The 27,500-nt window shown below is 46.3% G+C and overlaps 4 protein-coding genes across 8 annotated transcripts in view; 1 reads left to right on the forward strand and 3 right to left on the reverse strand.

The window, feature by feature from the left end:
- The window catches only part of LOC130386457 (collagen alpha-1(XX) chain), a 44,027-nt gene extending 36,206 nt beyond the window's left edge, over positions 1–7,821 (reverse strand). Inside the window, exons 1-4 of the mRNA XM_056595395.1 lie at positions 7,384–7,821; positions 4,888–5,001; positions 2,459–2,563; positions 2,095–2,238 (exon numbers count right to left, since the gene is read on the reverse strand). Coding sequence (XP_056451370.1) covers positions 2,095–2,238; positions 2,459–2,563; positions 4,888–4,945 — 307 coding nt within the window. The 5' untranslated portion in view covers positions 4,946–5,001; positions 7,384–7,821. The remainder of the gene's footprint in view (positions 1–2,094; positions 2,239–2,458; positions 2,564–4,887; positions 5,002–7,383) is intronic.
- Positions 7,822–8,224: 403 nt separating this feature from the next.
- Positions 8,225–14,828, reverse strand: slc35c2 (solute carrier family 35 member C2). The gene is made up of 10 exons (XM_056595364.1): positions 14,538–14,828; positions 13,857–14,075; positions 12,841–12,991; positions 12,250–12,313; positions 12,058–12,130; positions 11,499–11,667; positions 10,460–10,543; positions 10,189–10,364; positions 9,834–9,963; positions 8,225–9,672 (listed from the first exon to the last, which is right to left on the reverse strand). Exons 2-10 carry the CDS (start codon positions 13,965–13,967, stop codon positions 9,539–9,541), a joined length of 1,092 nt encoding a protein of 363 aa, XP_056451339.1. The 5' UTR covers positions 13,968–14,075; positions 14,538–14,828; the 3' UTR covers positions 8,225–9,538.
- A 164-nt stretch (positions 14,829–14,992) lies between these two features.
- taf13 (TATA-box binding protein associated factor 13) lies at positions 14,993–16,468 on the forward strand. 2 transcript variants are annotated; one of them, XM_056595376.1, is made up of 2 exons: positions 14,993–15,094; positions 15,219–16,468. In XM_056595376.1, exon 2 carries the CDS (start codon positions 15,229–15,231, stop codon positions 15,604–15,606), a length of 378 nt encoding a protein of 125 aa, XP_056451351.1. In that variant the 5' UTR covers positions 14,993–15,094; positions 15,219–15,228; the 3' UTR covers positions 15,607–16,468. The 2 variants fall into 2 exon arrangements, with proteins under 2 accessions (XP_056451351.1, XP_056451359.1); XM_056595384.1 differs by having other exon boundaries at positions 15,073–15,094; positions 15,222–16,463.
- Positions 16,469–17,050: 582 nt separating this feature from the next.
- The window catches only part of LOC130386339 (NACHT, LRR and PYD domains-containing protein 3-like), a 20,548-nt gene continuing 10,098 nt past the window's right edge, over positions 17,051–27,500 (reverse strand). For 3 of the 4 annotated variants that reach the window (XM_056595213.1, XM_056595203.1, XM_056595220.1), the window contains 9 exons: positions 26,791–27,500; positions 25,020–25,193; positions 23,820–23,993; positions 22,621–22,794; positions 21,364–21,537; positions 20,748–20,921; positions 20,327–20,500; positions 20,105–20,151; positions 17,051–19,468 (listed from right to left, as the gene is read on the reverse strand). The exon at positions 26,791–27,500 is cut by the window's right edge and continues 1,073 nt beyond it. In XM_056595213.1, the coding sequence (XP_056451188.1) occupies positions 18,927–19,468; positions 20,105–20,151; positions 20,327–20,500; positions 20,748–20,921; positions 21,364–21,537; positions 22,621–22,794; positions 23,820–23,993; positions 25,020–25,193; positions 26,791–27,500 (2,343 nt within the window). In that variant the 3' untranslated portion in view covers positions 17,051–18,926. The remainder of the gene's footprint in view (positions 19,469–20,104; positions 20,152–20,326; positions 20,501–20,747; positions 20,922–21,363; positions 21,538–22,620; positions 22,795–23,819; positions 23,994–25,019; positions 25,194–26,790) is intronic. The other variant, XM_056595230.1, reaches the window with a different exon arrangement.

Raw genomic sequence — 27,500 nt, forward strand, 5'->3', positions numbered from 1 at the left:
CAGACACGCACACAAAGACACACCCACACACCCAAAGACAGACACTTACACGTACCCATGGCACGCACACACACGCACACCCACACACAAACACAGTTAACACACACACACGCACACACACACACAAACACAAAGACACACACACACACACACACACACAGACACAGACACAGACACACACACACACACACACACACACACACACACACACACACACACACACACACAGCCAGCGGTGTTGACTATGCATGGCGAAATAAATAATTTCAGGTGGTGAGTTTGGATCCAATTTAGATAAGAGGCAGGTGCTGTTTGGAGACGCTCCAGCCACCCAGAACCTGTCTGAACCGGCCAGGCCATAACTCTCCGCCAGCCAGAGCTGCTCCCTGAAACCTCCGTGAGCTGTGTGTCTTTCAGGGGTGAGAACCTTCAGGACGGACACAGCGTCTAGACGGACCTTCATCAGGACCGTCAGACTATTGGAACATCGTCTATGGACCAGGGACTGGGGAGCCGCGTCAGGAGAGCCCCCGAGCAGCGTCTCCCCAGGCCGCTGGTGGGAGGTGGGAGGAGGAGTACGCACTAAGGAGATGTTCCAAGAGACTGGAACAATGTAAAACTGAGGAGGAGGTGGAGGAGGAGGAGGAGGAAGAAACAGGGAAGGGGGGGGGGGCTTTGGAGATAAATCAAGTTTCCGAGACTCCCGTCATTCCTGAGTGACAGCAGCATTCTTGGTGTGTGTTTGTCTGTGTGTGTGTGTGTGTGTGTGTGTGTGTGTGTGTGTGTGTGTGTGTGTGTGTGTGTGTGTGTGTGTGTGTGTGTGTGTGTGTGTGTGTGCGTGCGCGCGTGCGCATGTGTGTGTGTGTGTGTGTGTGTGTGTGTGCGCGCGCGCATGTGTGTGTGTGTGTGTGTGTGTGTGTGTGCGCGTGTGTGTGTGTGTCTGAGCGGGAATGTTTGTGTTTGTTTGTCAAAAGGTGAGTGGATCACCTGTCCAGACAGGACCAGAGACACTGGCTGTGGGGCTGGGCTAAATAGTTGGGGGTGGAGCCTGGCTGAGGGGGTGGGGTTAGATTGTTGGGGTGGGGCCTGGCTGAGGGGGTGGGGTTCTATGGTTGGGGAGGAGCCTGGCTGAGGGGGTGGGGTTAGATTGTTGGGGTGGGGCCTGGCTGAGGGGGTGGGATTAGATGGTTAGGGGTGGAGCCTGGATGAGAGGGTGGGGTTCGATGGTTGGGCAGGAGCCTGGCTGAGGGGGTGGGGTTCAATGGTTGGGGAGGAGCCTGGCTGAGGGGGTGGGGTTAGATTGTTGGGGTGGGGCCTGGCTGAGGGGGTGGGGTTAGATGGTTAGGGGTGGAGCCTGGATGAGGGGGTGGGGTTAGGGCTTGTGAGTTTGGGGTTGAGTCTTTGAATCCTGTGTTTCTCAGCTTCTAGGCTGCTTGGCAGTGATCCATCGTGATGAAATTAGAACACCAGGAGAGACATCAAAACCATGGGCGTTATCACACCCTCAGGGACAGCAGATGAGCCAGCTTATCAGATGTTATGTATCCCATAATAAGCTGTAGAGCAATCAGGGAACAGGGTTTACTGGCTGAGCTCCAGGAGAAATTGACACCTACTCAGAAGATTCCTCTGTTGCTCCATCATCCGGAAGAGGAGGAGGGAGGGAGAGAGGGAGGGATAGGGGGAGGGAGGGAGAGAGGGAGGGATGGAGGGAGGGAGAGAAAGGGAGGGAGGGAGGGAGGGAGGGAGGGAGGGAGGGAGGGAAGGAGAGAGGGAGGGAGGGAAGGAGGAGGGAGAGATGGAGGGAGAAAGGGAGGGAGGGAGGGAGAGAGGGAGGGAGGGAGGGAGGGGGAGAGGGAGGGAGGGAGGGAGGGTGAGGAGGGAGAGATGGAGGGAGAAAGGGAGGGAGGGAGGGAGAGAGTGACGGAGGGAGGGAGGAAGGGAGGGAGAGAAGGAGGGAGAGAGGGAGGGAGAAAGGGAGGGAGGGAGGAAGGGAGGAAGGGAGGAAGGGAGGGAGAGAGGGAGGGAGGGAGGGAGGGAGGGAGGGAGGGAGGGAGGGAGGGAGGGAGGGAGGGAGGGAGGCAGGCGTCTTACTGGTGAAGCGTCTCTTGGCCAGCAGCCTCTCGGCCGTGCCGTTGAGCAGCAGGACCTGCAGGTTGTACTCCTGGGCCGGGTCCAGCCCGGCCACCGTGGCCCGCCCCCGTGTGGTGGTCAGCATCAGCTCCGGCTGGGGCACGTCTGCACGCCGCCGCGGCAACGCACACAACAACAACATCAACAACAACAACAACAACCACAACAATAATGAGAACAATGAAGTACAACGAACAACAAAGAACCGCGGCAAACAACAGAGGTCAACAAGGACGACCCACTGGCGGTCTGTGTCCTGTGTGTGTTGGAGTCTGGGGTGGGGGGGACCAGGGACCTGAGGGTGTGGTACCCGGGTCAGACTCACCTGCGATGGGCTTGACTCGGACCTTGTAGCCCTGAACGGGGCCGTCAGCCTCCCGCCATTTCATCTGCAGCCGGTCCTCCGACAGAACAGTGAGCTTCAGACGACCTGCACGCACACACGCACGCACGCACGCACACACACACACACACACACACACACACACACACACACACACACACACACACACACACACACACACACACACACACACACACACACACACACACACACACGCATACACACATCTAAATGTATTAAATGATAATGGGACCTTGTGCGTCTATTTACGTGTGTTTGTGTGATATGTGTGATGTCACATAATGACATTCCCGTCCGCAGACATCCATCCCCAAAGTGGGTCTCCCATCTCCTCCCTGTCCCTCCATAACTCCCTTCCCCACATCTCCCCCTCCATCACTCCCCCTCTCCTGTCTCCCCCTGCAAGTCTCCCACCTCCCTCCCCACCCTCTCCTTCCTCTGAATCCATCTCCTCTCTCCCTCCCTCTCCTCCATGTCTCCCTCCTCCCTCCCCTCCCTCCCCTTCCTCTCCTTCCTCTGAATCCATCTCCTCTCTCCCTCCCTCTCCTCCATGTCTCCCTCCCTCTCCTCCCTCTCCCCTGTCTCTTTCCAGATGGGGAGCAGTGTGACCTTTGACCCTGAGCTCAGACCCTCCTGTTGTTCTGAGCTCATCTCCATTTCTTCCAGTGTGTTTTTTTACTTTCCCTCCAACAAGCGTGTCTTTCTCTCCGCCGTCGTCTCCCCTCAAAGAGCGTTCTGTTGGGGTCTTCCTGCCCGAGTCCGAGGGGGACAGGAAGTGGGGTGGGGTCAGAGGTCAGGGTCCCAGTGTACCGGAGGTTTAAAGGGACTTTACATGGAAGGAGGGGGATGGGGGAAGGACACCACTACTGTGGTCACCAGGATACCACCACAACTCGGTGTGTGTGTCAGTGTGTGTGTGTGTGTGTGTGTGTGTGTGTGTGTGTGTGTGTGTGTGTGTGTGTGCGTGTGTGTGTGTGTGTGTTTCTATGTATGCATGCATGTGTATACGCGTATTGGTATATGTGTGTGTGCGTGTGTATGCGCTTATGCATGTGTGTGCGTGTGCATGCGCTTGTGTGTGCCGGGTTACTGTATGAGGGCCCCTGGCATGGGATCATACACGGGTCAGGGCCCTCTCCACTAACAACGGGCCCCCTGCCAGCCAGAGGACAGACAGACAGACAGACAGACAGACAGACAGACAGACAGACAGAGGGTCAGACAGACAGACAGAGGGTCAGACAGACAGACAGACAGACAGAGGGTCAGACAGACAGACAGACAGACAGACAGACAGACAGACAGACAGACAGACAGACAGACAGACAGACAGACAGATCAACTCTTGTGCGAACTCTGAATAGCCCAGATTCTCCATTTTGTCGTTTAGGTTCCACGAGAGCTGATCATCCAATCAGAAGAGCCATAGCGTTCCTCGCAGCATTCACACGGGACACACCATTAAGGGAGCAGAGCTATCAACACAGAGTGGGGCGGGAGGCAGCGGCGGTTTGGGTGGTCCAGTCCCAGCCAAGAGGTTCTGGGATCCATCCCACTCGTAAGGGCGTGGATCGAAAACAAGTAATCACTCGAACCTTTCATTTTGTTGAAGGTGTTGGCTCCATGATGACTAAACAGTAAACACAGAACCTCTGCAGATTTACGCAGATATGTGAATTTAATTGGATGAAGACACAGAGCAGTATATCACAGAGCTGCAACATGAGAGGACATGAGGAGGAGGAGGAGGAGGAGGAGGAGGAAGAAGAAGAGAAGGGCTAGGAGGAGGAGGAGGAGGAGGAGGAGGAGAAGGGCTAGGAGGAGGAGGATGAAGGCTAGGAGGAGGAGGAGGGTGAGGAGGAAGAGGAGGAGGAGAAGGGCTAGGAGGAGGAGGATGAAGGCTAGGAGGAGGAGGAGGGTGAGGAGGAAGAGGAGGAGGAGAAGGGCTAGGAGGAGGAGGAGGAGGAGGAGGAGGAGGAGGAGGAGGAGGAGGAGGAGGAGGAGGAGAAGGGCTAGGAGGAGGAGGATGAAGGCTAGGAGGAGGAGGAGGGTGAGGAGGAAGAGGAGGAGGAGAAGGGCTAGGAGGAGGAGGATGAAGGCTAGGAGGAGGAGGAGGGTGAGGAGGAAGAGGAGGAGGAGAAGGGCTAGGAGGAGGAGGAGGAGGAGGAGGAGGAGGAGGAGGAGGAGAAGGGCTAGGAGGAGGAGGATGAAGGCTAGGAGGAGGAGGAGGGTGAGGAGGAAGAGGAGGAGGAGAAGGGCTAGGAGGAGGAGGATGAAGGCTAGGAGGAGGAGGAGGGCGAGGAGGAAGAGGAGGAGGGGGGCTAGAAGAAGGATGAGGAAGGCTAGGAAGAGGAGGAGGAGGAGGAGGGGGAGGAGCAGGAGGGAGTTACCCTGGGCGTGGACCTCTGAGGTAAGGAGCAGGAGGAACGCGAGCAGACAGCGAGCCATCGGTGAGGAGGATGACGATGAAGATGGAGAGAACACCGGATTGAGATGAATGAAGCCTGAAAGAAAGACAACCGTCATTGATCAAATGTATTCCCTGTCATTAATCTAATGTAATCATCTTACATTAATCTAATGTATTCCCTGTCATTAATCTAATGTATTCATCCGTCATTAATCTAATGTATTCATCGGTCATTAATCTATCGTATTCATCCGTCATTAATCTATTGTATTCATCTGTTATTTGTCTAATGTATTCATCTGTCATTCCTGTTTCACAACATAATAGGTATACACAATGCTCAAACGTCCGCTTGTCTGTGAATCCCTCTGAATACCTTTAATCCTATTTATTTTACAAAACATCTGGAAAAAGAACTTTATCCCCTACTATATCTCGAGCCTCCAAGTACATCTGTCAGTATGTGGGCACACAGGCAGAGGGACAAGGGGACAGAGGGACATGGGAGGCTCCAGTCTGGTCTCTTTGTGGATACAATGGGTACGGTCACTTTTCTGTGGCTCTTCCCACGGGAACCCTTTTATGAGCCGCGTGCAGATGGGTGCCGCGGAGACGCAGGCCAGGTAAATACAGGTGAGAACAGGGGGTCCTGCTCATTACAGGGATGGATAATAACACACAGAGCAGGCACACACACGCACACACACACACACACACACACACACACACACACACACACACATATACCCACACACACACAAACCCACATGCACACGCACACACATGCACACGCACTCTCTCTCTCTCTCTCTCTCTCTCTCTCTCTCTCCCCCTCTCTCCCCCCCCCCCCCTCTCTCTCTCTCTCTCTCTCTCTCTCTCTCTCTCTCTCACCCTTAAAGAGGTCATAAACGAGCCTAAAGACCAGCTGTTTTTATCTTCGGTTGTTGAACTTTATTTTGAACTTTATGTTGGCGCACACATCAGGTATACATAAAGGAAGCTATTCTTTAAATAACTACGAGCCGAAATAGGCCTATTGCCTAAAGCTACACAAGCAGAAGTGGTTCTCCAACGCCCTACAACTCTACGGTTCTACAGCCCACACTTTCGATAGCAAATTTAACTATAAAACAGATTCAACTCCTGTATTAAGTCTGTGGCTTCGATGTTATGGTTCAGGTTTAAAGTGTATTTTTCCTGTGTCTAAAATGGACAGCAACAGAATGATCTGACAATGCTTGAAACCAGCTCTTATGAGTCACTTTGATCACTTCCAGAGTACCGACATGTAGGAAACAGGGTCCATAAAATAAAGCCAGTCAAAAGGGCAACTCGTCTCGTGGCGGGGATCCCAAAAGCCTCCAGACAACGCGGAACCATAACTCATACTGCTGAGGGGCCGTCCTGACTGGAGAGCAGCGGCGCTCAGGTGAACTTGTCAGGTGGCCTGCTGGGCGGACTCACATCCACCGCCTCACAGACAGGGACCTCCGGAATACCGGGACGCACGGAATACCAGGACACACTGACAGCCGTCCAGCGGCAGTCTTGTACCGACAGGTCGACCCGCGCGGTACCCATTTGAATACTGTGCTCTATCTAAGAGCGAGTTTGGGAGGGGACTCGACGCGGTTGGACGTTCACCTGCAGCCCCCACCCCCCAACGTTGTGCCCCCCCCCCCCCCCCCCCCACCGCCCGCTGATCCGACCGACAAGCCGCAGCTTGTCCCGATTGTTGCTCAGTCAGAGCGGATATTCCTCACGAGGTCTTAAAGTCCAATCCACATGCCGATGTCCCTGCATCTGGTTTTGACAAAGGTGAGGTCAAAGCGATCCCACCTTGAGCAGGTATACAACTGAACTGACCCCTGACCCCTGACCCAGCTGCCCGGGCAGAAGAGCTGCCTCCTGCATCTGAGCAAGGTTTTACCGTTAGACCACAGCCGTTCCCTGTCAGTCAAGAGGGTCGAGTTCAGCGGTAATGTAGAAATAACAGATATGGTCATTTCTGTGTCGTAACGACAATTCATGACTTATGATCCGTGGCTGTATTTTAACCTCTTGCGCACACGCGTAAAGTGGATTAAATGAGTTAATATGTACCGCTTCAGTAGAGCCCAGACACACAGCCTACCTGTTGGCGCTGTGATCTCACCTGGAAAACATGACACAGGTCCCCCAGGTGTTTGTGATGACACCCGACAAAAATGTGTGGCATCTGGATTCGCGCAATTTTACGCAATGCTTTACGCATCATCAAATACATCTCATAATAACCCCAACTACATTGACCGTTTACGCAATTCCTTGCCGTCGTTCTCTTTAAACTTGATGACCTCGGGTTACGTTCTCCAACAAAAGAGTCCGTTCTAACTATCATCGAACCACTAGTACCTGAGTGTGGGAGCCGGAGGACAAAGAGAAAAGCGAAGCAGAACTATCTATGCGCCATCACACCGGCCAGGTGAGAACGTACCTGCGTGGGGCTCTGCAGCGAGTGGCGGGGTTCCTTCAGTCCGGCGGAGGGGAGGTGTCCACGGGCATGGGTTCCTTTAGCACTGTCGGTTCTCCTCCATGGAAGCCCTCCTGGTCTCGTAGTGGGAGTGAAACCCGATCCGTCCCAGGAGCCCTCCTGCCCCCCGGCTGGGTGTGGCGCCACCCGGGAAACAAGAAACCTCTCCGAGTCAAGTTCCTCCCCGGACGTTCGACTCCTTGGTGGAATATCAATGACGCATCTTAAGACCCATGGCTGTTTGTGTAAATCCCACCGACAAGCGACGGTACAGGAGGAGATGTTCACTGGTGCGTTTGAAACGCATGTAGAATCTAAATCTTACCATAACCCTAACCCTTGTTGTCAGAAAGGCGCAGATGTTTCCAACTGCAGGCATCCAACTGCAGCCCCGGAGCCGGGGCCTGTGGTGTGGCAGTTCCGAAATCATCGGCTTTTTTCGACAATTTGCGTCACATTTAACAGTCCCTAGCTGCCTTAGGTGCAACAAAAATAAATAACTATTATTTATTTTGGCTGTTAGATATATATAGATATATATATATATATAGATATATATATATATATATATATATATATATATATATATATATACACACACACATATGCACACACCTTTTTTAAATTAAATTATTAATTATTTTACTGAAATTGAACAAGAAAGATTAACGTTGAAGAACTCGACTGGGGCAGCTAGGGGCCGACTGTGATGCAAAACGTCGAAAGAAGCCAACAAACACCACAGGCCCCTCTGCCACACCACATTGCCACACCCCCCGCTGCCACATGTCGGGCCCCAGGCAGCTGGGTTTCTCAGCAGTTGGCATCATAACAAATTGGTTTTGCCCCACTTCGCAGTGGAGGTAAAGTGGATGTGGACAGAGTGTGGTGGTCGACGGGGTGTTCAGACGGTGCTGGATTAAACACACGAGTAGAGGAGCGGGATTTCTGTGGACGCCCCCAAATCATTTATTCAATTGCACCAAAGCTTTCAGAGACACACCGGTCCCGACATACGGCTTTCAACTGAGCGAGCATCCATTACTTTCTCCGTGTTAGAAGTTCCTCTGGTCCAGTGTGGCAACACGGGGCGGACAAGGCACGTGGAGGTTGCTCTGTACAGGTCTCTGGCGTCATCACATGTACATCACGTCATAGCATGTTATAACACATTAAAACACACCATAACAAGGCAGAACACATTATTAACAAGTCCTAACATTTTTATTCTTTATTGACTTGCTAATTGGAGAGCTCTAGGGAAAACCCCTGCCTGAATTTTAAATTAATCGTCAAACAAAAATAATTGGAGATAAGTAGCAGATATAATCTCATAAATAAGTCGCCCATTGTTAGTCCAACTGTCTGGCTGGGAGCTGCACAACAGCTGCCTATCGCCTGGAGACTGGACTCGTTCCGCTTGGAGCACAGTCCAGTTACCTACAATGATTGGTAACTGTCGTACGAATACCTTGCATCAACTGAATCAGCTGAAATTTAAACATTTTTCGTGTCTTGATGAGTATGTTGTGTTTGCGTCGTCATGAAACATCTGGTCGATGTTATTTAACACTGCCGAGAACGCAATCCAAACTCGACATGCTCAGAAGAGCATTTTAAAACAAACGGTAGGGGAGAAACATAAGAGTTGAGCTAGCTGCGCGAGGGTTAACTCAGTCGTAGGCCTATAATATTATCTCCTCAACAAAAATTAAAACGAGTGCGAAACAACAACAAAAAAAAAATTAAACTGACCGGGAATACTTTTTTTGGTTCGGTCCACAGCGTTCAAGCCCTCGAACGTGACCCTCACATGCCCATCATCGACATCAATGGTTATTTCATGGGTTAAACTCACTATGACTAGTACCCCAGTTAACCCCAAACAGACATATGGCAGCTGGATTAAAAACAACAATTAAAGCTTCTGGATCGTTTCCGTCAGAACGGTTACTTCCTATTTTGTGGTGTCATAACATTAATCCGTTTCCGTGACATCAGGGCGGAGTCGGCTCCTCCCTTTTGCGATGCCATAAACAACAGACACTGTTTTCACGAGGTCGCTCGTTATTTCCTGATTTGAGTGACGTCCCAGCAGTCGTCGGGTGTCTCCGTGATGTCAGTGTAGACTGATCTCCTGTCCGCAGTCAGAGTCTTCGCCCCTGGGCGAGTCCTCGTCTTCGTCGGCCCGCAGCAGAGGCAGCTCCAGCTCCGAGCTCTTGCTCGTTAGGGGCCTTAACGAGGGGCCCTTGTCTGAGGGGACAGAACACAGCAGACATGAATGCCGGGTCGTTATGTTACTGTACGTCCTGGCACTTAATGTGCGCACTTATTGTATGTTTTACGTATGTTGTTTTTTTTTAACAGAAATCAGTGTGTGACTAGATGACATGTCTGTAAGTAGGCTAACTTACTCCTGGAGTAGTAGGTCTTGAGGCCCACGTGCAGAGAGATGCCGGACAGACACACGGCGAAGCCCAGCCAGTTCACCCCGCTCATCCGGTCCCCCATGAAGCCCGCCGCGAGGAGCAGGGTGCACACCTCCTGCAGGAGCAGGGGGGAGAGGGGGGGGTGAGGAGGAGAACAGAGGGGGGGGGGGGGGGAGAAGGGGGGGTGAGGAGGAGAAGAGAGGAGGGGGGGGGGGATAAGGGGGGGTGAGGAGGAGAACAGAGGAGGGGGGGGGGGAGAAGGGGAGGTGAGGAGGAGTACAGAGGGGGGGGGGGGGGAGAAGGGTAGGTGAGGAGGAGTACAGAGGGGGGGGGGGCCGACCTTGAAGATGCCCGCTATGGAGAGGGTGAGGCTGGAGGTCCGGGACACCAGGAGGAACTCCGAGAAGCCCAGGCCGAAGGCCAGCGCCCCCCCCAGGCTCAGCGTCAGCAGGGAGTACAGCAGGGGGGGCAGGTGCTCCACCCGGAACAGCTTCTCCGACGAGCTCACGCCCAGACCTGGAGAGGGGGGGAGGGAGATGTTTCCAGAACCTTTCCCATGCTCATGGGGGTCGGGGCAGAGATGTAAAGAAGGGGACTGTGGGGTGAGGTACCTTCGTTGAAGAGGAAGAGGGGGAAGAGGCAGAGGAACATGAGGGGCTGCAGGTGGTACATGGTGTCCACGGGGTTCTGGAGACCTGGACCGAGAGAGGACAGAACACAGACTGTAAAAACAGTGGAGGGTCCCCAGGCTACAGGGTGGAGGGCCCCCCAGGGTACAGGGTGGAGGGCCCCCAGGGTACAGGGTCCCCAGGCTACAGGGTGGAGGGTCCCCAGGGTACAGGGTGGAGGTACCCCCAGGCTACAGGGTGGAGGTACCCCCAGGCTACAGGGTGGAGGGCCCCCCAGGGTACAGGGTGGAGGGAGGTCATTGTCTGTGGAGCCCTCGTGTTTAGGCTAGGGTGTGGTGGTGGTGTGGGGTCAGGGTGGTGTCAGGGGTCAGGGTGGTGTCAGGTCAGGGTGGTGTCTTTAGTCAGGGTGGTGTCTGAGGTCAGGGTGGTGTCTGAGGTCAGGGTGGTGTCTGAGGTCAGGGTGGTGTCAGGTCAGGGTGGTGTCTGAGGTCAGGGTGGTGTCTGAGGTCAGGGTGGTGTCAGGTCAGGGTGGTGTCTGGGGTCAGAGTGGTGTCTTTAGTCAGGGTGGTGTCAGGTCAGGGTGGTGTCAGGTCAGGGTGGTGTCAGGTCAGGGTGGTGTCAGGTCAGGGTGGTGTCTTCAGTCAGGGTGGTGTCAGGTCAGGGTGGTGTCTGGGGTCAGGGTGGTGTCAGGTCAGGGTGGTGTCTGGGGTCAGGGTGGTGTCTTTAGTCAGGGTGGTGTCAGGTCAGGGTGGTGTCAGGTCAGGGTGGTGTCAGGTCAGGGTGGTGTCAGGTCAGGGTGGTGTCAGGTCAGGGTGGTGTCAGGTCAGGGTGGTGTCTGGGGTCAGGGTGGTGTCAGGTCAGGGTGGTGTCTGAGGTCAGGGTGGTGTCTGAGGTCAGGGTGGTGTCTGAGGTCAGGGTGGTGTCAGGTCAGGGTGGTGTCAGGTCAGGGTGGTGTCAGGTCAGGGTGGTGTCAGGTCAGGGTGGTGTCTTCAGTCAGGGTGTTGTGTCGGCGGGTGCTCACCCAGCTCCGCCTTCTGCATGAGGATCTGCGTGAGCGTCCAGCGGATGCCTCCGATGAAGGCGGCCAGCAGCACCATGAGGAAGCCCTGCATGTTGAACTGGGTCGACTCAAAGGTGAACATGAACAGACCGCTGGAGATCAGCACCACCACCACCACCAGGTACGGGTTCTGGGGGAGGAAGGGAAGGGAGAGATGGGGGAGAGGGAGAAAGGGGGAGGGAGAGAGGAAGACAGTAAGACAGAGATAGAGCGTGAAAGGAGAGAGAGAGAGCGAGAGAAGGAGATGGAGAGAGTGAGAGAGAAAGGGGGAGAAGGAAAGGAAGGGGGAGAAGGAGGGAGGAAGACCGAGAGAAAGGAGGAGAAGGAGAGGGAGAGAGAGGGTGAAAGGGGAAGAGAGAGAGCGAGAGAGAGAGAAGGAGGGAGAGGGGGAGAGTGAGGGAGAGTGTAAATGTTTATTTCCAGTGCCTATAAATCCTGTTTAAATTAATCGAGTTTAATCAATCAGGCTATCACCGATCACTGATGAAGATCAATATCAGTGATTGGCTCGGTCACCCACCGGCTCCTCCAGCTTGAAGACGAGGGAGAAGAAGAGGATGAAGAGGACAGCGGAGGACTTGGTCATGGTGTACCTGCAGGGAACGGGTGGAACAGTGTTTAGACACCGCTAGGATCTGTAAAACCTCTCTAGCAAGTCTTCAGACAACAGCCTCTCGGCAAACATCACGGTCGTATTAGAATACCATCCTACAGGCTGATGGTGATGAAGAGGAAGCTCCAGTTGGACAGGCCGATGTCCAGGACCGTAGCCAGGGCTGGAGAGGAGGAGGAGGAAGAGGAAGAGGAAGAGGAAGAGGAAGAGGAAGAGGAAGAGGAAGAGGGACACGGCATTACATCAGCAGAACCATGAACTGGTCATCGTACTATGGGGTGAAAGCTTTACCCACTTTTATCTCAAGCAGCTTACTGTGAACACAGTTTCTCATTAGAAATAGCTCTCTGTCTCAACTATACATGAGTATGTTATCTTTAGCTTATTTTAAATCTTTGAAATAGTCTCCAAAGCACTTGGACTTTGGTCTACTTAATCTATCCCTGGACGCTAAGTACACCGATATAACAAGCCCGTTATCTCTCGTGCACCCATTTTCGCATTTCGTGGCTCTATTTATGGTTTCCATTTTGTTTTCTTTTGAGTGCAAAGGTGGAAAGTGAATAGATCAGCAATCGTTGAGAATCCCTGAGACATACTGTATGCTCGTGTGTGTGTGTGTGTGTGTGTGTGTGCGTGTGCGTGTGCGTGTGCGCGTGTGTGTGTGTGCGTGTGTGTGTGCGTGTGTACCTGTAGGAGCTACTTTGACCAAGTAGACCCTCCAGCTCAGGACCACGCGCGGCTTCCCCGTCCAGCGTGCGACGAGGTGCCGGGTCATGGTGGACAGCAGGAAGATCATGGTGAGGTGGACCAGGGTCATGAAGAGAGGGTAGTGGAAGCCCTGCAACGAAACCGGACCTTCACTCCAACAACACTCATGTATGATAACACATAATAAATAAACAACATTTACAACAACTCTCTCACACACACTCACTCTCTCTACACACACACACACACACACACACACACACACACACACACACACACACACACACACACACACACACACACACACACACACACACACACACACACACACACACACACACACACACACAATATTTATAATGATAATGACAAACACATACATCCCAATGTAACTAAGCCTTGTAACTAAATTCGTAACTCCTAAATGTAAAAACATAATGATGATACCAAACACAAAAGGAAGGAAAAAGCAGCCATGAAACAGCTACGGCTACTTCTTATCTCCATTTTTATCGTCATCTTTCCATAAATTTCCATCTTGACCGAAACATTTGTGACCAACTGCTCCCCCTCACGATGAACCAAGCAGCCTACTCTGAGTCTGTAAGGCACTGCGTACTAAAGCTGGATGCAGAGTTCACAGTATATTATTATGGTCTGTACTAAAGGACTCTTTATTGGTTCCACGTTCCCGCAACGCAATGACCGCGCAGACGCTTCGACGCAGACGTGAACGTTTATGGTTCTGCGTCGGGTTTTTAGTAAGCGGACCAATCACAGCCCCTGCTGCTGCGTCGCCTCGACGGAAGGTTACGATAACCCCCCTAACCCCCTTGCGTCGCGTGAACCCTGGAACCATAAAGAGCCCTTAACTCCGTCCGCTATAGAGCCAGGCATACTCATGCAATAGAAGCTGACGTGCTCTGCGAGTGCTGCATCCAGGCTACGCTCAACCAGACGTGAGCTGGGACAGCAGAACCACCCCATGAGCTCACCTTCATCAGCCATTTGTTGTAGAAGGTGATGCCTATGGAGAACACGTAGTAGACGAGAACCAGGCCCACGTTCCGGACCGTCTTGCAGAGGAACTGGACGGGACGCGCCATGTAGCAGGAGGTTGGGGGTCCCTACTGGACCGGATCATCTCCTACTGGTCCAGATCTGGACCAGATTCATCAGCTCATAAACACTCATCCAGCACCCATTCTCAGACCCTGCGGAGAACAAACCAGGATTCAATGGCAGCTGTGTTTACTCGCTTCGTTATTCAACGAAGAGTACTGGACCCAGAAGTGCCTGGACTGGTTTTTAACTTAATTCATATTAACATATTTTCTAGTTCAACATTCTTGGTTAAAGTGAAACTTACGAAGACAACGAAAAGACTGACATAACATTGGTGTCTGCATCGTTAGGGAGGCATATTTAATCATATTGGACTTCTGTTTATTTGGATTTCTTTATTACAGCTTTATTTAACCAGGTAAAAGGGTAATTTAGATTCAAATACATTTCTCAAGAAAGCCCTGGCAAAAAGGGCAGCATTAAACAAACAGATAAGTGTGGGTTTCATGCAAATAAATGCACCATGATCACACAAGTAAAAGACTTTCATAGATAAGGAGTTATGTTCTGTCCATCTGTCTAACGGTTAGTCTTCGTTGGGTTGAACTCACCGGGGGTTTAAACGTGTCATTCGGGTCCACTAACTCCTTGTTAGCTGCAGTCTCTCACAGACGGCATTAGTCCTCCAGGGCAGCGGGCTGCTGGTTGATAAATAATAACCACACACACGACAGCTGGATCTTCGTGTTGTACTGCCACTCACACACACGTCTGCCCTACCTTCGTGTTGTACTTCCACTGTGATGACACGCTCCTAGACCTCCGCCGCGTCACATGACCCCTCCCGGGTTTAAAACACGAAGAAGAGCGAAGACGCCTGGCGGACCTCCCGCCGCAGCATCACAACCTGATCACAACACTCAAAATAACCACACAGGAATAAAGATAAATGTACCAAAATTTTCATTAAATTATCAATTAAATAATATGATAACAATTTCTCGAAAATGAGGGCGGATATTGGTTTTATTCTTAACGTAAACCCGGATCTAAAGACAGCCACCAGAGGGCGCTTCTGCGTCGCAGTTTTCGGTAGAAGAAGAACCCGAGCGGAAGTAAGACGGTGTTTGTTGTGGTCGGACCTCGGCTCCACAGTATCACATAAAAGGTAACGTTTTCTCGCATTAACTGCTTTTATTTCACTGTTTCCGTTCATGTGTAGCCCCTGCTTAGATAGGTAGTCACCTGCCGATGCCGTCATTGACGTTGCGTTTCTCCCCCGGGGGGTGCAGCAGGGTCCGGATGGCCGACGAGGAGGACGACGCGGGCTACGATGAGGAGGCGGAGGACGGCGGCGGCGGGCTGGAGGCGGGGGGCCACGGGAAGAGGAAGAGGCTGTTCTCTAAGGAGCTCCGCTGTATGATGTACGGCTTCGGGGACGACCAGAACCCCTACACGGAGTCCGTGGACATCCTGGAGGACCTGGTGATCGAGTTCGTCACGGAGATGACCCACAAGGCCATGTCCATCGGCCGCCAGGGCCGCGTCCAGGTGGAGGATATCGTGTTCCTGATCCGGAAGGACCCCCGCAAGTTCGCCCGAGTGAAGGATCTGCTGACTATGAACGAGGAGCTGAAGCGGGCCCGCAAGGCCTTCGACGAGGCCAACTATGGCTCCTGAGTTCTGGACCTCGGGAATGCTGTGGCGTTCTGTGGCTGTTTTCGAACATGACTTTTGGTTTGTCTGATGCTTTTTGATTATTTTATGTATTAAATTGATGCCACGTTTTACACATTACTTTATGAAAGGCTATTCATGCTGGTTCCCTTTAGTTGAACAGTTTTGTAACAATCCGTCATTACAATAAAAAAACAAACACTAGTTTGCGTATGTTGTTGCGGTTCTATGGTTGTTCAAATTATCCGCTGATGCATTCCTTTACCAACTTGATAAGTTATGGTATTGGGAACCGTTTGAAATCCCAGTGGGACACAGAGGTCCGGTCATCTTAACCCACCCTATGAAGCCCCCTTTTTCAGCTGGTTTCTCCAAATACAAATGGTCATAGAATTAATGAAAAGCCAACCAGGGTTGATGTCACCGTCCACAACTAGAGACGTGTGTCACTGTTCGGGCGCTTTTTACCAAACTGTAGGTCTCTCACTGACTCAATCTTGTAAAGACTTAACGTAGCTCCATCGACCGAGAACCAGGTATCAAACCTTTGGACACTTGACGTGTTTGATTCAGGACCCAAGACGTCTGGGAGCCTGCCCCAAATCAACCGTGATCGGAAATGGCTGTGCACCTAATCCTGCTGCAAGGCCCTGTAACTTACAGGGCTTGCAACACTTGCAGGCTGTAAGTGTTTGTTGATTGAATAAAATATTTAGTATGGGAAGGGTTCTATCTTTGGATTTGAAACCATCTTAAACCTTCTCGTATCAGAATCCTTATATTACACAAAATTAAATATTAAGCTTGTTTGGGCATTAAAATGCGTTTTTGTAACATCAATAAAATGGGTATTTTATTGTTTTAACCTTCATTCTGTGATTGTATATGATGTTTCAGTTAAACTGCTCGTGGCGTTTTTTATGCTCATATGGGGTTTTGATGGACTATAGGCGGGGTAGGCTATATTCTGAATATAGTTTATTCCTAAATATATATTTTATTACACAACGTATTTCAAACATGTGGAGCAATGAGCTTAATTTTTGTTCAGAATCCCCCCAGCTATCATGTACGGCCACTGGGACACCAGGTTCAAGGCAGTTGGGGGCTCTCGTGCCCTGTACAGCCCGACCCCGAGAGCTGCCTTTAGTTAAACAACACACGGAACACACAGGAGAAGGTTGGCAGTCTCAGAGTTGCGTGGCCTGGGCTTCCGGACAACGGCCTTCCCCTGGAGCGCCACGGTCTCCAAAAAAAATGATTTTTACAATTAAAAATTGAGTGCTGTGCTTTTTGAATTGATAGACGTTTTGAATTGAGACACTTGACTATATTGTTCACTGATCATATGCCTACAATGGTATCTACACATTTTTGAAATACAAATTTAATGACTTAAGACCTCTAAAAGAAAAAAAAAATCGAGACAATACACTATATACTCTGTTCATTATGAGTTTTATTCAGTTTGAATAATGAATAGTAACGTTCTTAACAACTGCCATCTTACCAATAACAAAACTTATGGTGTAACAATTATGACAGAAAACAACAAAATAACTTAAATATAGTGCAAACACTATGCATATGGATTGAATGTTGTTTTTTAACCAAGGTCTGATTAATTGCTAGGCCTTTACAGAAAACATTCAGCTTCTATATAATATACCTTTAACTTCTATATAACCCAGACGTCTATACCTTTAAAGGAGCATTTCACCGGGGGAGGCATGAATATGTATTGAAATTGGGTCCTATATGTAGTCGAATAATAAAATACAATTCTAATTTGGGGCCGTCTTGACCGAGTAAAGGCAGAAAGTGACTTTTTGGCGCTTGTGGATTGAAGACAACAACTCCCACCATGCACCACGATGCACAGCTTCGCTGGCCACTCCCGCTGATCTAGATCTCCGCCTATCGGGCACCTCGCTGTTCCATCTACTAGGCTGATACCGCAAGACTGCTTGACAATCATTTCACACAACATTTCTAGTGAAGAGTGATAGTTGGTGAACTCAGTGAATTACCGTATTTCCGCACTATAAGGCGCACTTCGTAAAGACAGAGTCATTTCGAAACCGCATCGAGCTGTAGAAACGCTGTATTCAAGGCGCTGGTTCTCCACAGAAAAAAGTGGAGCGCATCAAGCCTGCGCGCTGTATACAAACATTCAGTCACGAGTATATTCAACCTTTTAAATTTAGCAGAAATACTTTTTAATGTACAGTTAGTATCGGTAATTACATTTATTAAGGGGCTTTATTTAAAGCTACAAAGAGAATACAAATAAAATAATAAATAAAAAATTCAACGCAACTCTGACGTCCCCCAGCTGGTGGGGGGCTAATGCCATCAAGCGTTTCAGACGTCCACACGAATCCTAACACGAAACCGCATAGGTCCGGATAGATTTGAAACCACCGAGGGTGGTTTCAGAAATGTGCGGTTTCGGGCATCGGATTCGCCGGCTCCGTCTGGACAGTCGCCCGAACGGACAAGACTTACGCTGTTTCACCAAAAAATCGGCTTCGTGTGGACGGGGCCTTAGAAGGCGAACACACGTTCACCAAGACGGGAAGACAGCACCGGGCTACTTACGCCACTTTCTACCAATGGATCGTGGATGCCTGGGCAGCTGATATATCAGTCTCAACTGTGGTCCAAGCTTTCACGAAGGCAGGAATAATCAATGAACTGCCAGGCAACAGCAGCGACACTGACTCGGATAATGACGAGAGGGAGCCGGGCATGTTGGATGCCGTACTCGCCCAACTGTTCAATTCGGACACTGAAGAAGAATACTATCGATGTGACCAATCGGACATTGTGGTTGGTAAAATAGAATATAAAACTGAACAAATATACACCCGCTCATTAATTCTGCCCCCGATTAAATTTAATGCCGCCCACCCAATAATTCCAGACTTTTTAAGACATTTAAGACCTTGATTATCGAAAATTTAATTTAATGACTTTTAAGACTTTTCAAGATCCGCGGCAACCCTGGCCTACATGTATGTAGTTGGACAAGTCACTTAGTGCAATTGTAATCAGGCAGTCACTTACTGCAAGTGTAATTAAATGTAAAGTAATTGGAATTAAAAACAAAAATAATTTCCGATATGAATGTTGATATTCTGTGGGCAAAACCTTTCAAAATCAAAGTAAAAAATAGAAAGAAAAGAAAACGTGCGTTAATGCGTCAATTTGTATTAATCGTGTTGAAACAAGATTGCGTTGATGCGTAATTAACGCGTTAACTTGCCAAGCCCTAGTTTATATATACGTGTGTATGTGTGTGCATGTGTGTGTTTGTGTGGCTACAACTGACACAGAGATACTGAGGTACCATAATGCCATAACCTAAACGCAGGCTGGAGTTCCTCCTGGGTGAAAGTGGAATGGAAGGTATGGATGTGTGTCAGTGTGTCTGAGGACCCTCCTCCTTCTGGGGACACTCTGTAGAAGGACAGAGTGCCAGCAGGCCGGTCCAGATACACTCCTACTCTGTTAAACCCAGCGGGGCGGAGACATATGACTGTTCTTCCACCGTTGTACCAGGCAGAGTAACGACCATTACAACAAACAAGACTCCAGGATATATTATTCCATCCAAGCCTTCTGTCATCACCCTTTCCTCTTCTGTATGTCACTCCTATTACAACATGTCCTTCCCACTCTACCTCCCAGTAACAGCGGCCAGTCAGAGCCTCTCTACACGTCACCTGGGGCCAGAAGTCAAATCTCTCTGGGTGATCAGGATAAGACTGCTCCTCTTCAACCAACATCCCCTTTCTGTTTTCCTCAGACAGAGAGAGTCGTCTGAAGGCTGTGTTTTGGTCAAGTGTGAGTTCACAGGCATCTGATGGAAGGAAAAGACATGACAAGTTGCTGAACCATTCTTCATCATCATCAACCTCATCTTCACTAGAACTGTTGTTTTGCATACTTCTTCTAATTCCTGTTCTTTTTTTCTAATACTTTTTACCACATCTACTCTACAAACATTGACATAGAAAGACAAAATAATATCTAGGTACTATAGTATAGTGGACTAGTGTGCTTTATAATTAAAGTTCAAGTTAATAGAAAATCCCATGCGTTTTTGAGTAGCTGTCCCAGTCAAAACATTGAAACCTAGAAAACTGTATAAACTGCATTTACTCCCGCAATATTAACCCTACATGTACATTTTATACCTTTTATACACTTTTATACATTTTATGTGTCCCTGAGCAAGACACTTAACCCTAACTGCTCCTGACGAGCTGGCTGTCGCCTTGCATGGTTGACTTTGTCGTCGGTGTATCAATGTGTTTATTAACCGATGTAAGTCGCTTTGGATAAAAGCATCTGCTAAATGCCCTGATTGTAATTGTAATTATATAAACACACGTACACATTTGAATGAACAGACGTCACCTCCTGCTGTTTGGATGAACTTTCTACCTGTATAGTTAGTGTTTGTTTTGATGAATCAAACTAAACAGACACTTACACTTCTTTAGAGCTGGTTTCAGCCTTCCTACTCCACCGTGGTCCTCACTGGGTGGAGAACAAAGTGAGAGCAGCTTGTTGAGACATTCACCTTCATCATCTGCTGTCTCATCACTTTCTACACAACATGAGTTACAGCTGCATTTTTAACCACTTCATCTCGCAACGGGCTGAATCATTGTAGAAGATATTGTCCCTGAGAGGTGAGCTGTCCTCTCCATACCTGAGAGTGTCCAGTCTCCAGCGTGGATCCTCCAGTCCAGCAGAGAGCAACGAAGTCCCTGAGTCTCCTGGGTGATTGTAGCTCAGGTCCAGCTTTCTAAGATGGGAGTGGTTGGAGCTCAAAGCTGAGGCCAGAGAAGCACAGCCTTCCTGTGTGACCAGGCAGCCAGACAAGCTACACACACACACACACACACACACACACACACACACACACACACACACACACACACACACACACACACACACACACACACACACACACACACACACACACACACACACACACACACAGATGGGAATTATTACTTTTCTGGATGTGTGTCAATCGGTTCATTGTCCTCTAATATGGAACTTGTGGTCTAACTGTTTGCACATAAATAACTTGTGGTTGGACTGTTTGACCATTGAGTAAAACTGACCGGAGAGTTCCCAGTGTACAGTGTGGACTCCCAAGTCCAGCAGAGAGCAGCTTCACTCCTGAATCCTGCAGATCATTGGTACTCAGGTCCAGCTCTCTCAGACAACAGGAGTTGGAGCTGAGAACTGAGGCCAGAGCTTCACAGCATCTCTCTGACAGTTTACAGTAATTGAGCCTTCACACAAAATAAACAGAACATTTTAGGAACTGTGATTAAAAGAACATTCATTTTAATCTTTAACTTTTAACATAATGAAGGGAGTTCTTTGAAATCTTTAATTGGAAATGTTTTATTAATATAACAAATAAATAGCCAATACATTAGGTCTTGATGTTAATTCAATATTGGGTCTAAAATGCATCATATAATAGTGGTTTTGTAGGGTTTAAAAATCATTTTCTAGATTAATATTACTTGTTAGTGTAGTATTATGTACATTATGTTTTGCATTGTTATGCATAATATAAGTACATCTACAGAGATGTTCTGTTTATTTATATTTCATTATTAGCACATTGTGTTTTGAGAAGAACAATCACCATTAACCATCAAACAACTAATAGGTAAATAACTTGTGGTTGGACTGTTTGACCATTGACAAAACAGTAAATCTGACCTGAGAGTTTCGAGTGTACAGTGTGGACTCCCAAGCCCAGCAGAAAGCAGCTTCACTCCTGAATCCTGCAGGTCATTGGTACTTAGATCCAGCTCTCTCAGACTACAGGAGTTGGAGCTGAGAAGTGAGGCCAGATCCTCACAGCATCTCTCTGACAAACGAGAGCCTTTCAGCCTTCAAACAAAATCAACAGAACATGTTGGAAATTGTGTTAAAAATAAAAATAATGAAACAAAAATAATAATAATAATAATAATAATGAAAGAATTGTGTTTAAATATATAATTGAAAATGTTTTATTAATTTAACTAATAAATACTAGTCTATTACATTTGTAAACATTGTAAAATGTATAATATTGAATAGTTGTTTTGTAGTGTTTAAAAATCGTTTTGTATATTACTTGTTAGTGTAGTACTATGTATATCATGTTTTGTATTGTTATGCATAATATGAATACATATAAAGAGATGTTCTGTTTGTTATTAGAAGTTATATTCTTATTTTATGTACATTGTGCTTTGAGAAGAACAATCACCATCAACCATCAATCAACTAATAAGTAAATATTTCAAGATAATATAGCTGGGTGATCTCTAAAGCAAACAAAGTACTCTCTCTCCTTTTTCCGGCTCGCTCGTGACCTCTCTCTCTTCACAAAATGACCTGGAGGTCTCTAAATAAACGCATCCTATTGGTTATACCCAAATAGTGTCCATACAACCAAATGTACTGAACAAGGTTGACATTTTTTTAAATAGTGAGTCAACTTTTATTAATAATGAAAGAATTTTCATGAATGTTTCCTATATTTCAACAAATTGTTGAAATATTTATACTTATAGCTCTACATTTGAATAAAGCTTTATTTAACTATTATAAACAATTATTATTTCTAGGCTCTCCTTGTTTATTATTTTATTATAAATAAAGCTTTTATGAGTTTTCTCTTCACCCTGGTTACACAATATAACAATATTTGTATGTAGCCTATTCATATTCTGAAGAAATATTAACCCGTTTGAAAAATGATTCCTGAAAATAGTACGCTTTTAAAATACATAGTTACGAAAATTGCAATTTCAAATCGTTAAAAAAAAAAGTTCAGAGACCCTCTAAAATGGTCCTATTGAGGCTTTCATGGGGCCTAAATGTCCAACTCAGGGTCTCAGACCCCCCCAAGACCACCTGTATTTCACCCTGCTTTTTTTCTGGTTTTTGAACTTGTGGTTGGACTGTTTGACCAGTAAAACTGACCTGAGAGTTTCCAGTGTACAGTGTGGACTCCCCAGTCCAGCAGAGAGCAGCTTCACACCTGAATCCTGCAGATCATTGGTACTTAGGTCCAGCTCTCTCAGACTACAGGAGTTGGAGCTGAGAAGTGAGGCCAGATCATCGCAGCATCTCTCTGACAAACGACAGCCTTTCAGCCTTCACACAAAATCAACAGAACATGTTGGAAATTATGTTGAAAATAATAATATTAAAACAAAAATAATAATATAATAATGAAAGAATTGTGATTAAATGTATAATTAGAAATTGTTCATTAATATAACTAATAAATACTAGTACATCACATTAGATCCTGATATATATATTCAATATTGGGTGTAAAATGTATAATATTGAATAGTTTTTTTGTAGTGTTTAAAATCGTTTTGTATTTTAATATTACTTGTTAGTGTAGCATTATGTATATCATGTTTTGTATTGTTATGCATAATATTATTTCATATAAAGAGATGTTCTGTTTGTTATTAGAAGTTATATTCTTATTTTATGTACATTGTGCTTTGAGAAGAACAATCACCATCAACCATCAAACAACTAATAATAATATATTTCAAGATAATATAGCTGGGTGATCTCTAAAGCGAACAAAGTACTCTCTCTCCTTTTCCGGCTCGCTCGTGACCTCTCTCCCTTCACCAAATGACCTGGAGGTCTCTAAATAAAGGCATCCTATTGGTTAAACCCAAATAGTGTCCATACAACCAAATGTACTGAACAAGGTTGACATTTTTTTAGATAGTGAGTTAACTTTTATTAATAATGAAAGAATATTCATGAATGTTTCCTACATTTCAACAATTGGTTATTTATACTTATAGCTCTACATTTGAATAAAGCTTTATTTAACTATTATAAACAATTACTATTTCTTGGCTCTCCTTGTTTATTATTTTATTATAAAAATAGCTTTTATGAGTTTTCTCTTCACCCTGGTTACACTATATAACAATATTTGTATGTAGCCTATTCATATTTGTGAAGAAATATTAACCCGTTTATTTTTCAAGAGACCTTCTAAAATTGTCCTGTTGACTTTGGCTTTCAGGGTGCCTTAAGTGTCAAACTAGGGGTCTCAGACCCCCCCAAAACCCCCTGTATTTCAACCTGCTTTTTTTCTGATATAGAACTTGTGGTTGGACTGTTTGACCAGTTAAACCGACCTGAGAGTTTCCAGTGTACAGTGTGGACTCCCCAGTCCAGCAGAGAGCATCTTCACTCCTGAATCCTGCAGATCATTTGTACTCAGGTCAAGCTCTCTCAGACTAGAGGCGCTGGAGCTGAGAACGGAGGCCAGAACTTCACAGCATCTCTCTGACAGATGACAGCCATTCAGCCTTCACACAAAATAAACAGAACATGTTGGAAATTATGTTGAAAATAATAATATTAAAACAAAAATAATAATATAATAATGAAAGAATTGTGATTAAATGTATAATTAGAAATTGTTCATTAATATAACTAATAAATACTAGTACATCACATTAGATCCTGATATATATATTCAATATTGGGTGTAAAATGTATAATATTGAATAGTTTTTTTGTAGTGTTTAAAAATCGTTTTGTATTTTAATATTACTTGTTAGTGTAGCATTATGTATATCATGTTTTGTATTGTTATGCATAATATTAGTACATATAAAGAGATGTTCTGTTTGTTATTAGAAGTTATATTCTTATTTTATGTACATTGTGCTTTGAGAAGAACAATCACCATCAACCATCAAACAACTAATAATAATATATTTCAAGATAATATAGCTGGGTGATCTCTAAAGCGAACAAAGTACTCTCTCTCCTTTTCCGGCTCGCTCGTGACCTCTCTCCCTTCACCAAATGACCTGGAGGTCTCTAAATAAAGGCATCCTATTGGTTAAACCCAAATAGTGTCCATACAACCAAATGTACTGAACAAGGTTGACATTTTTTTAGATAGTGAGTTAACTTTTATTAATAATGAAAGAATATTCATGAATGTTTCCTACATTTCAACAATTGGTTATTTATACTTATAGCTCTACATTTGAATAAAGCTTTATTTAACTATTGTAAACAATTACTATTTCTTGGCTCTCCTTGTTTATTATTTTATTATAAAAATAGCTTTTATGAGTTTTCTCTTCACCCTGGTTACACTATATAACAATATTTGTATGTAGCCTATTCATATTTGTGAAGAAATATTAACCCGTTTATTTTTCAAGAGACCTTCTAAAATTGTCCTGTTGACTTTGGCTTTCAGGGTGCCTTAAGTGTCAAACTAGGGGTCTCAGACCCCCCCAAAACCCCCTGTATTTCAACCTGCTTTTTTTCTGATATAGAACTTGTGGTTGGACTGTTTGACCAGTTAAACCGACCTGAGAGTTTCCAGTGTACAGTGTGGACTCCCCAGTCCAGCAGAGAGCATCTTCACTCCTGAATCCTGCAGATCATTTGTACTCAGGTCAAGCTCTCTCAGACTAGAGGCGCTGGAGCTGAGAACGGAGGCCAGAACTTCACAGCATCTCTCTGACAGATGACAGCCATTCAGCCTTCACACAAAATAAACAGAACATGTTAGAAACAAAAGTGATAATAATAATAAGAGGAATTTTGTGGAAATGTTTAAATATAAATGTTTTAATAATTTAACCAATATATACTTTTCAATACATTAGATCCTGATGTTTATTCAACGTTCAGTGTAAAATGTTTAAAATTGAATAGTTGTTTTGTAATGTTTGAACATCGTTTTGTTTATTAATATTAGCGCTCAACCTCTAGTTGTAATTAAACCCATAGCTTAATGTCACATAACATACTAACAATTTGTCCATAATGTTACAGCATAATGTTACAGCTTATGTAATGAAGCAAGCATAATAATTTTCTCCGCATTTTCGCCGCATTTGTTTATCAGTAGATTCGACCCTGAGGGTGATTCACATTTGATGCTCTATATGCGGACATCGATGTGGTTTACAAATCAGTAGAATCAACAGGGGTTTAGGGTGGTGGGATTGCAAGAGGCGAGATATGACATAGGGTCTAAGTTTGCAAGAGGCCGGAGAGGTGCAGCCGCTGTCACTCTAGTTGGTTTTGGTTTGACCACAGACGGCATTGAGGCAGAACAGGCAGAACTCATCGCAATCATCTTAAATGTTGCTGCAACGATGCATCATATATTCTGTTGTATTCACAACATCCCAAGCATCGATTGATGAACGATTGGAGCATGAGCTAGAGAAAAATAGAAGAAACGACGAAGAAAAGGGCGTTACCGGAGAAAGAAAGCATATTTTTTGCTTAATTTCACGCATAAAAAATTTACAGATGTGGTTGATTTCTGTGTTTCATAATAATAATAATAATTAAAAAATAATCGATATACCCGTGCAGCTTTGAACTCATGCATTGTAATTTATTGTATGATATGTGCTTTTAGGGTTATGATAAGACCTATCTTGTAGCGTTCACCACGAATGACTCATGAGAGCCAACATTTGTATATTTTTTAACCATTCAGCAAATAAAAGGCTGAACAAAAGGTGTTGCAACATGATAGACTCTTCGCTCTTTAAGCAAGCGAAAAAAAGTCCCGTTGCCTTTATATGGAGAGGGTTTTAAAAATGAATACTTAAAAAAGTCTGGTTTATAAACATTTTGTGCGACACACAAAAGTAATATGAACTTTAGTGAAGGTTTAAAATACGATTTAAAAGATTTTTCCAGAGACCATTCAAAATGTTGCTGTTGAGGCTTTGAGTGTCCAATGTTCTAAGACCCTCCCTATCACTGGCCCGTGATATGATTTAACACTGGTCAATACACTATGCCTGAATGTTCATTTAATATTTAGTCTCAAATGTTGAAAATTAAAAAAGAATTTGTATAGTGTTTTTAAAGGATTTTGTATATTAATAATACTTTTCCGTGTACTGTACACCTTAAAAATAACCAACTACTGAGATGTTTTTTTAATAATATTTCAACTGTTATATTTAAGTTTTTTGCATATTGTGTTGTGTTTATTGTAAATACATGTAATTAGTGAACCTACAGAGATGTTCTGTATATTATTATTACTTTTATATTCTGGTATGTATAGTGTGCTGCGGGTATTGTAGTACATGTTATTAATTAACCTACAGAGATGTTTTGGAGGCTTTGACCACTGGCACCAGCCTCAGAAAAACTTCCTCTGAAGCAGAGTATTTCTTCAGGTCAAACACATCCAGCTCCTCTTCTGATGACAGTAAGATGAAGGCTAGAGCAGACCACTGACCAGGGGAGAGAGATTCTGTTGAAATGCTTCCTGACGTCAGGTACTGATGGATCTCCTCCTCTAGAGAACAATCGTTCATCTCATTCAGACAGTGGAGCAGATTGATGCTTCTCTCTGGAGAGAAATTTTCATTTATCTTCTTCTTGATGTAACAGACTGTTTTCTTATTGGTCTGTGAGGTACGTCCTGTCTTTTCCAGCAGACCTCGTAGGGGAATCTGATTGGTCTCCAGAGAGAGGCCCAGGAAGAAGCGGAGGAACAAGTCCAGGTGTCCATTCTCACTCTTTAAGGCCTTGTCCACAGCACTCTCGTAAAGGACCTGTTTATCATTACTATTGATTAATTTTTTTTCTGAGAGCAGATTGTTCCCAGTGTCGAGGAATTCCAGAAGAACATAAAGGGCAGCCAGAAACTCTTGGATCGTCAGATGGACAAAACAGAACACCCTGTCCTGGTACAGCCCACACTCCTCTTTAAAGATCTGGGTGAACACTCCTGAGTACACTGAGGCTGCTCTGATATCGATGCCACACTTTGCCAGGTCTACCTCATAGAAGATCAGGTAGCCTTTCTC

This window comes from Gadus chalcogrammus, chromosome 1, assembly GCF_026213295.1.
Source record: "Gadus chalcogrammus isolate NIFS_2021 chromosome 1, NIFS_Gcha_1.0, whole genome shotgun sequence".
NCBI lineage: Eukaryota > Metazoa > Chordata > Actinopteri > Gadiformes > Gadidae > Gadus > Gadus chalcogrammus.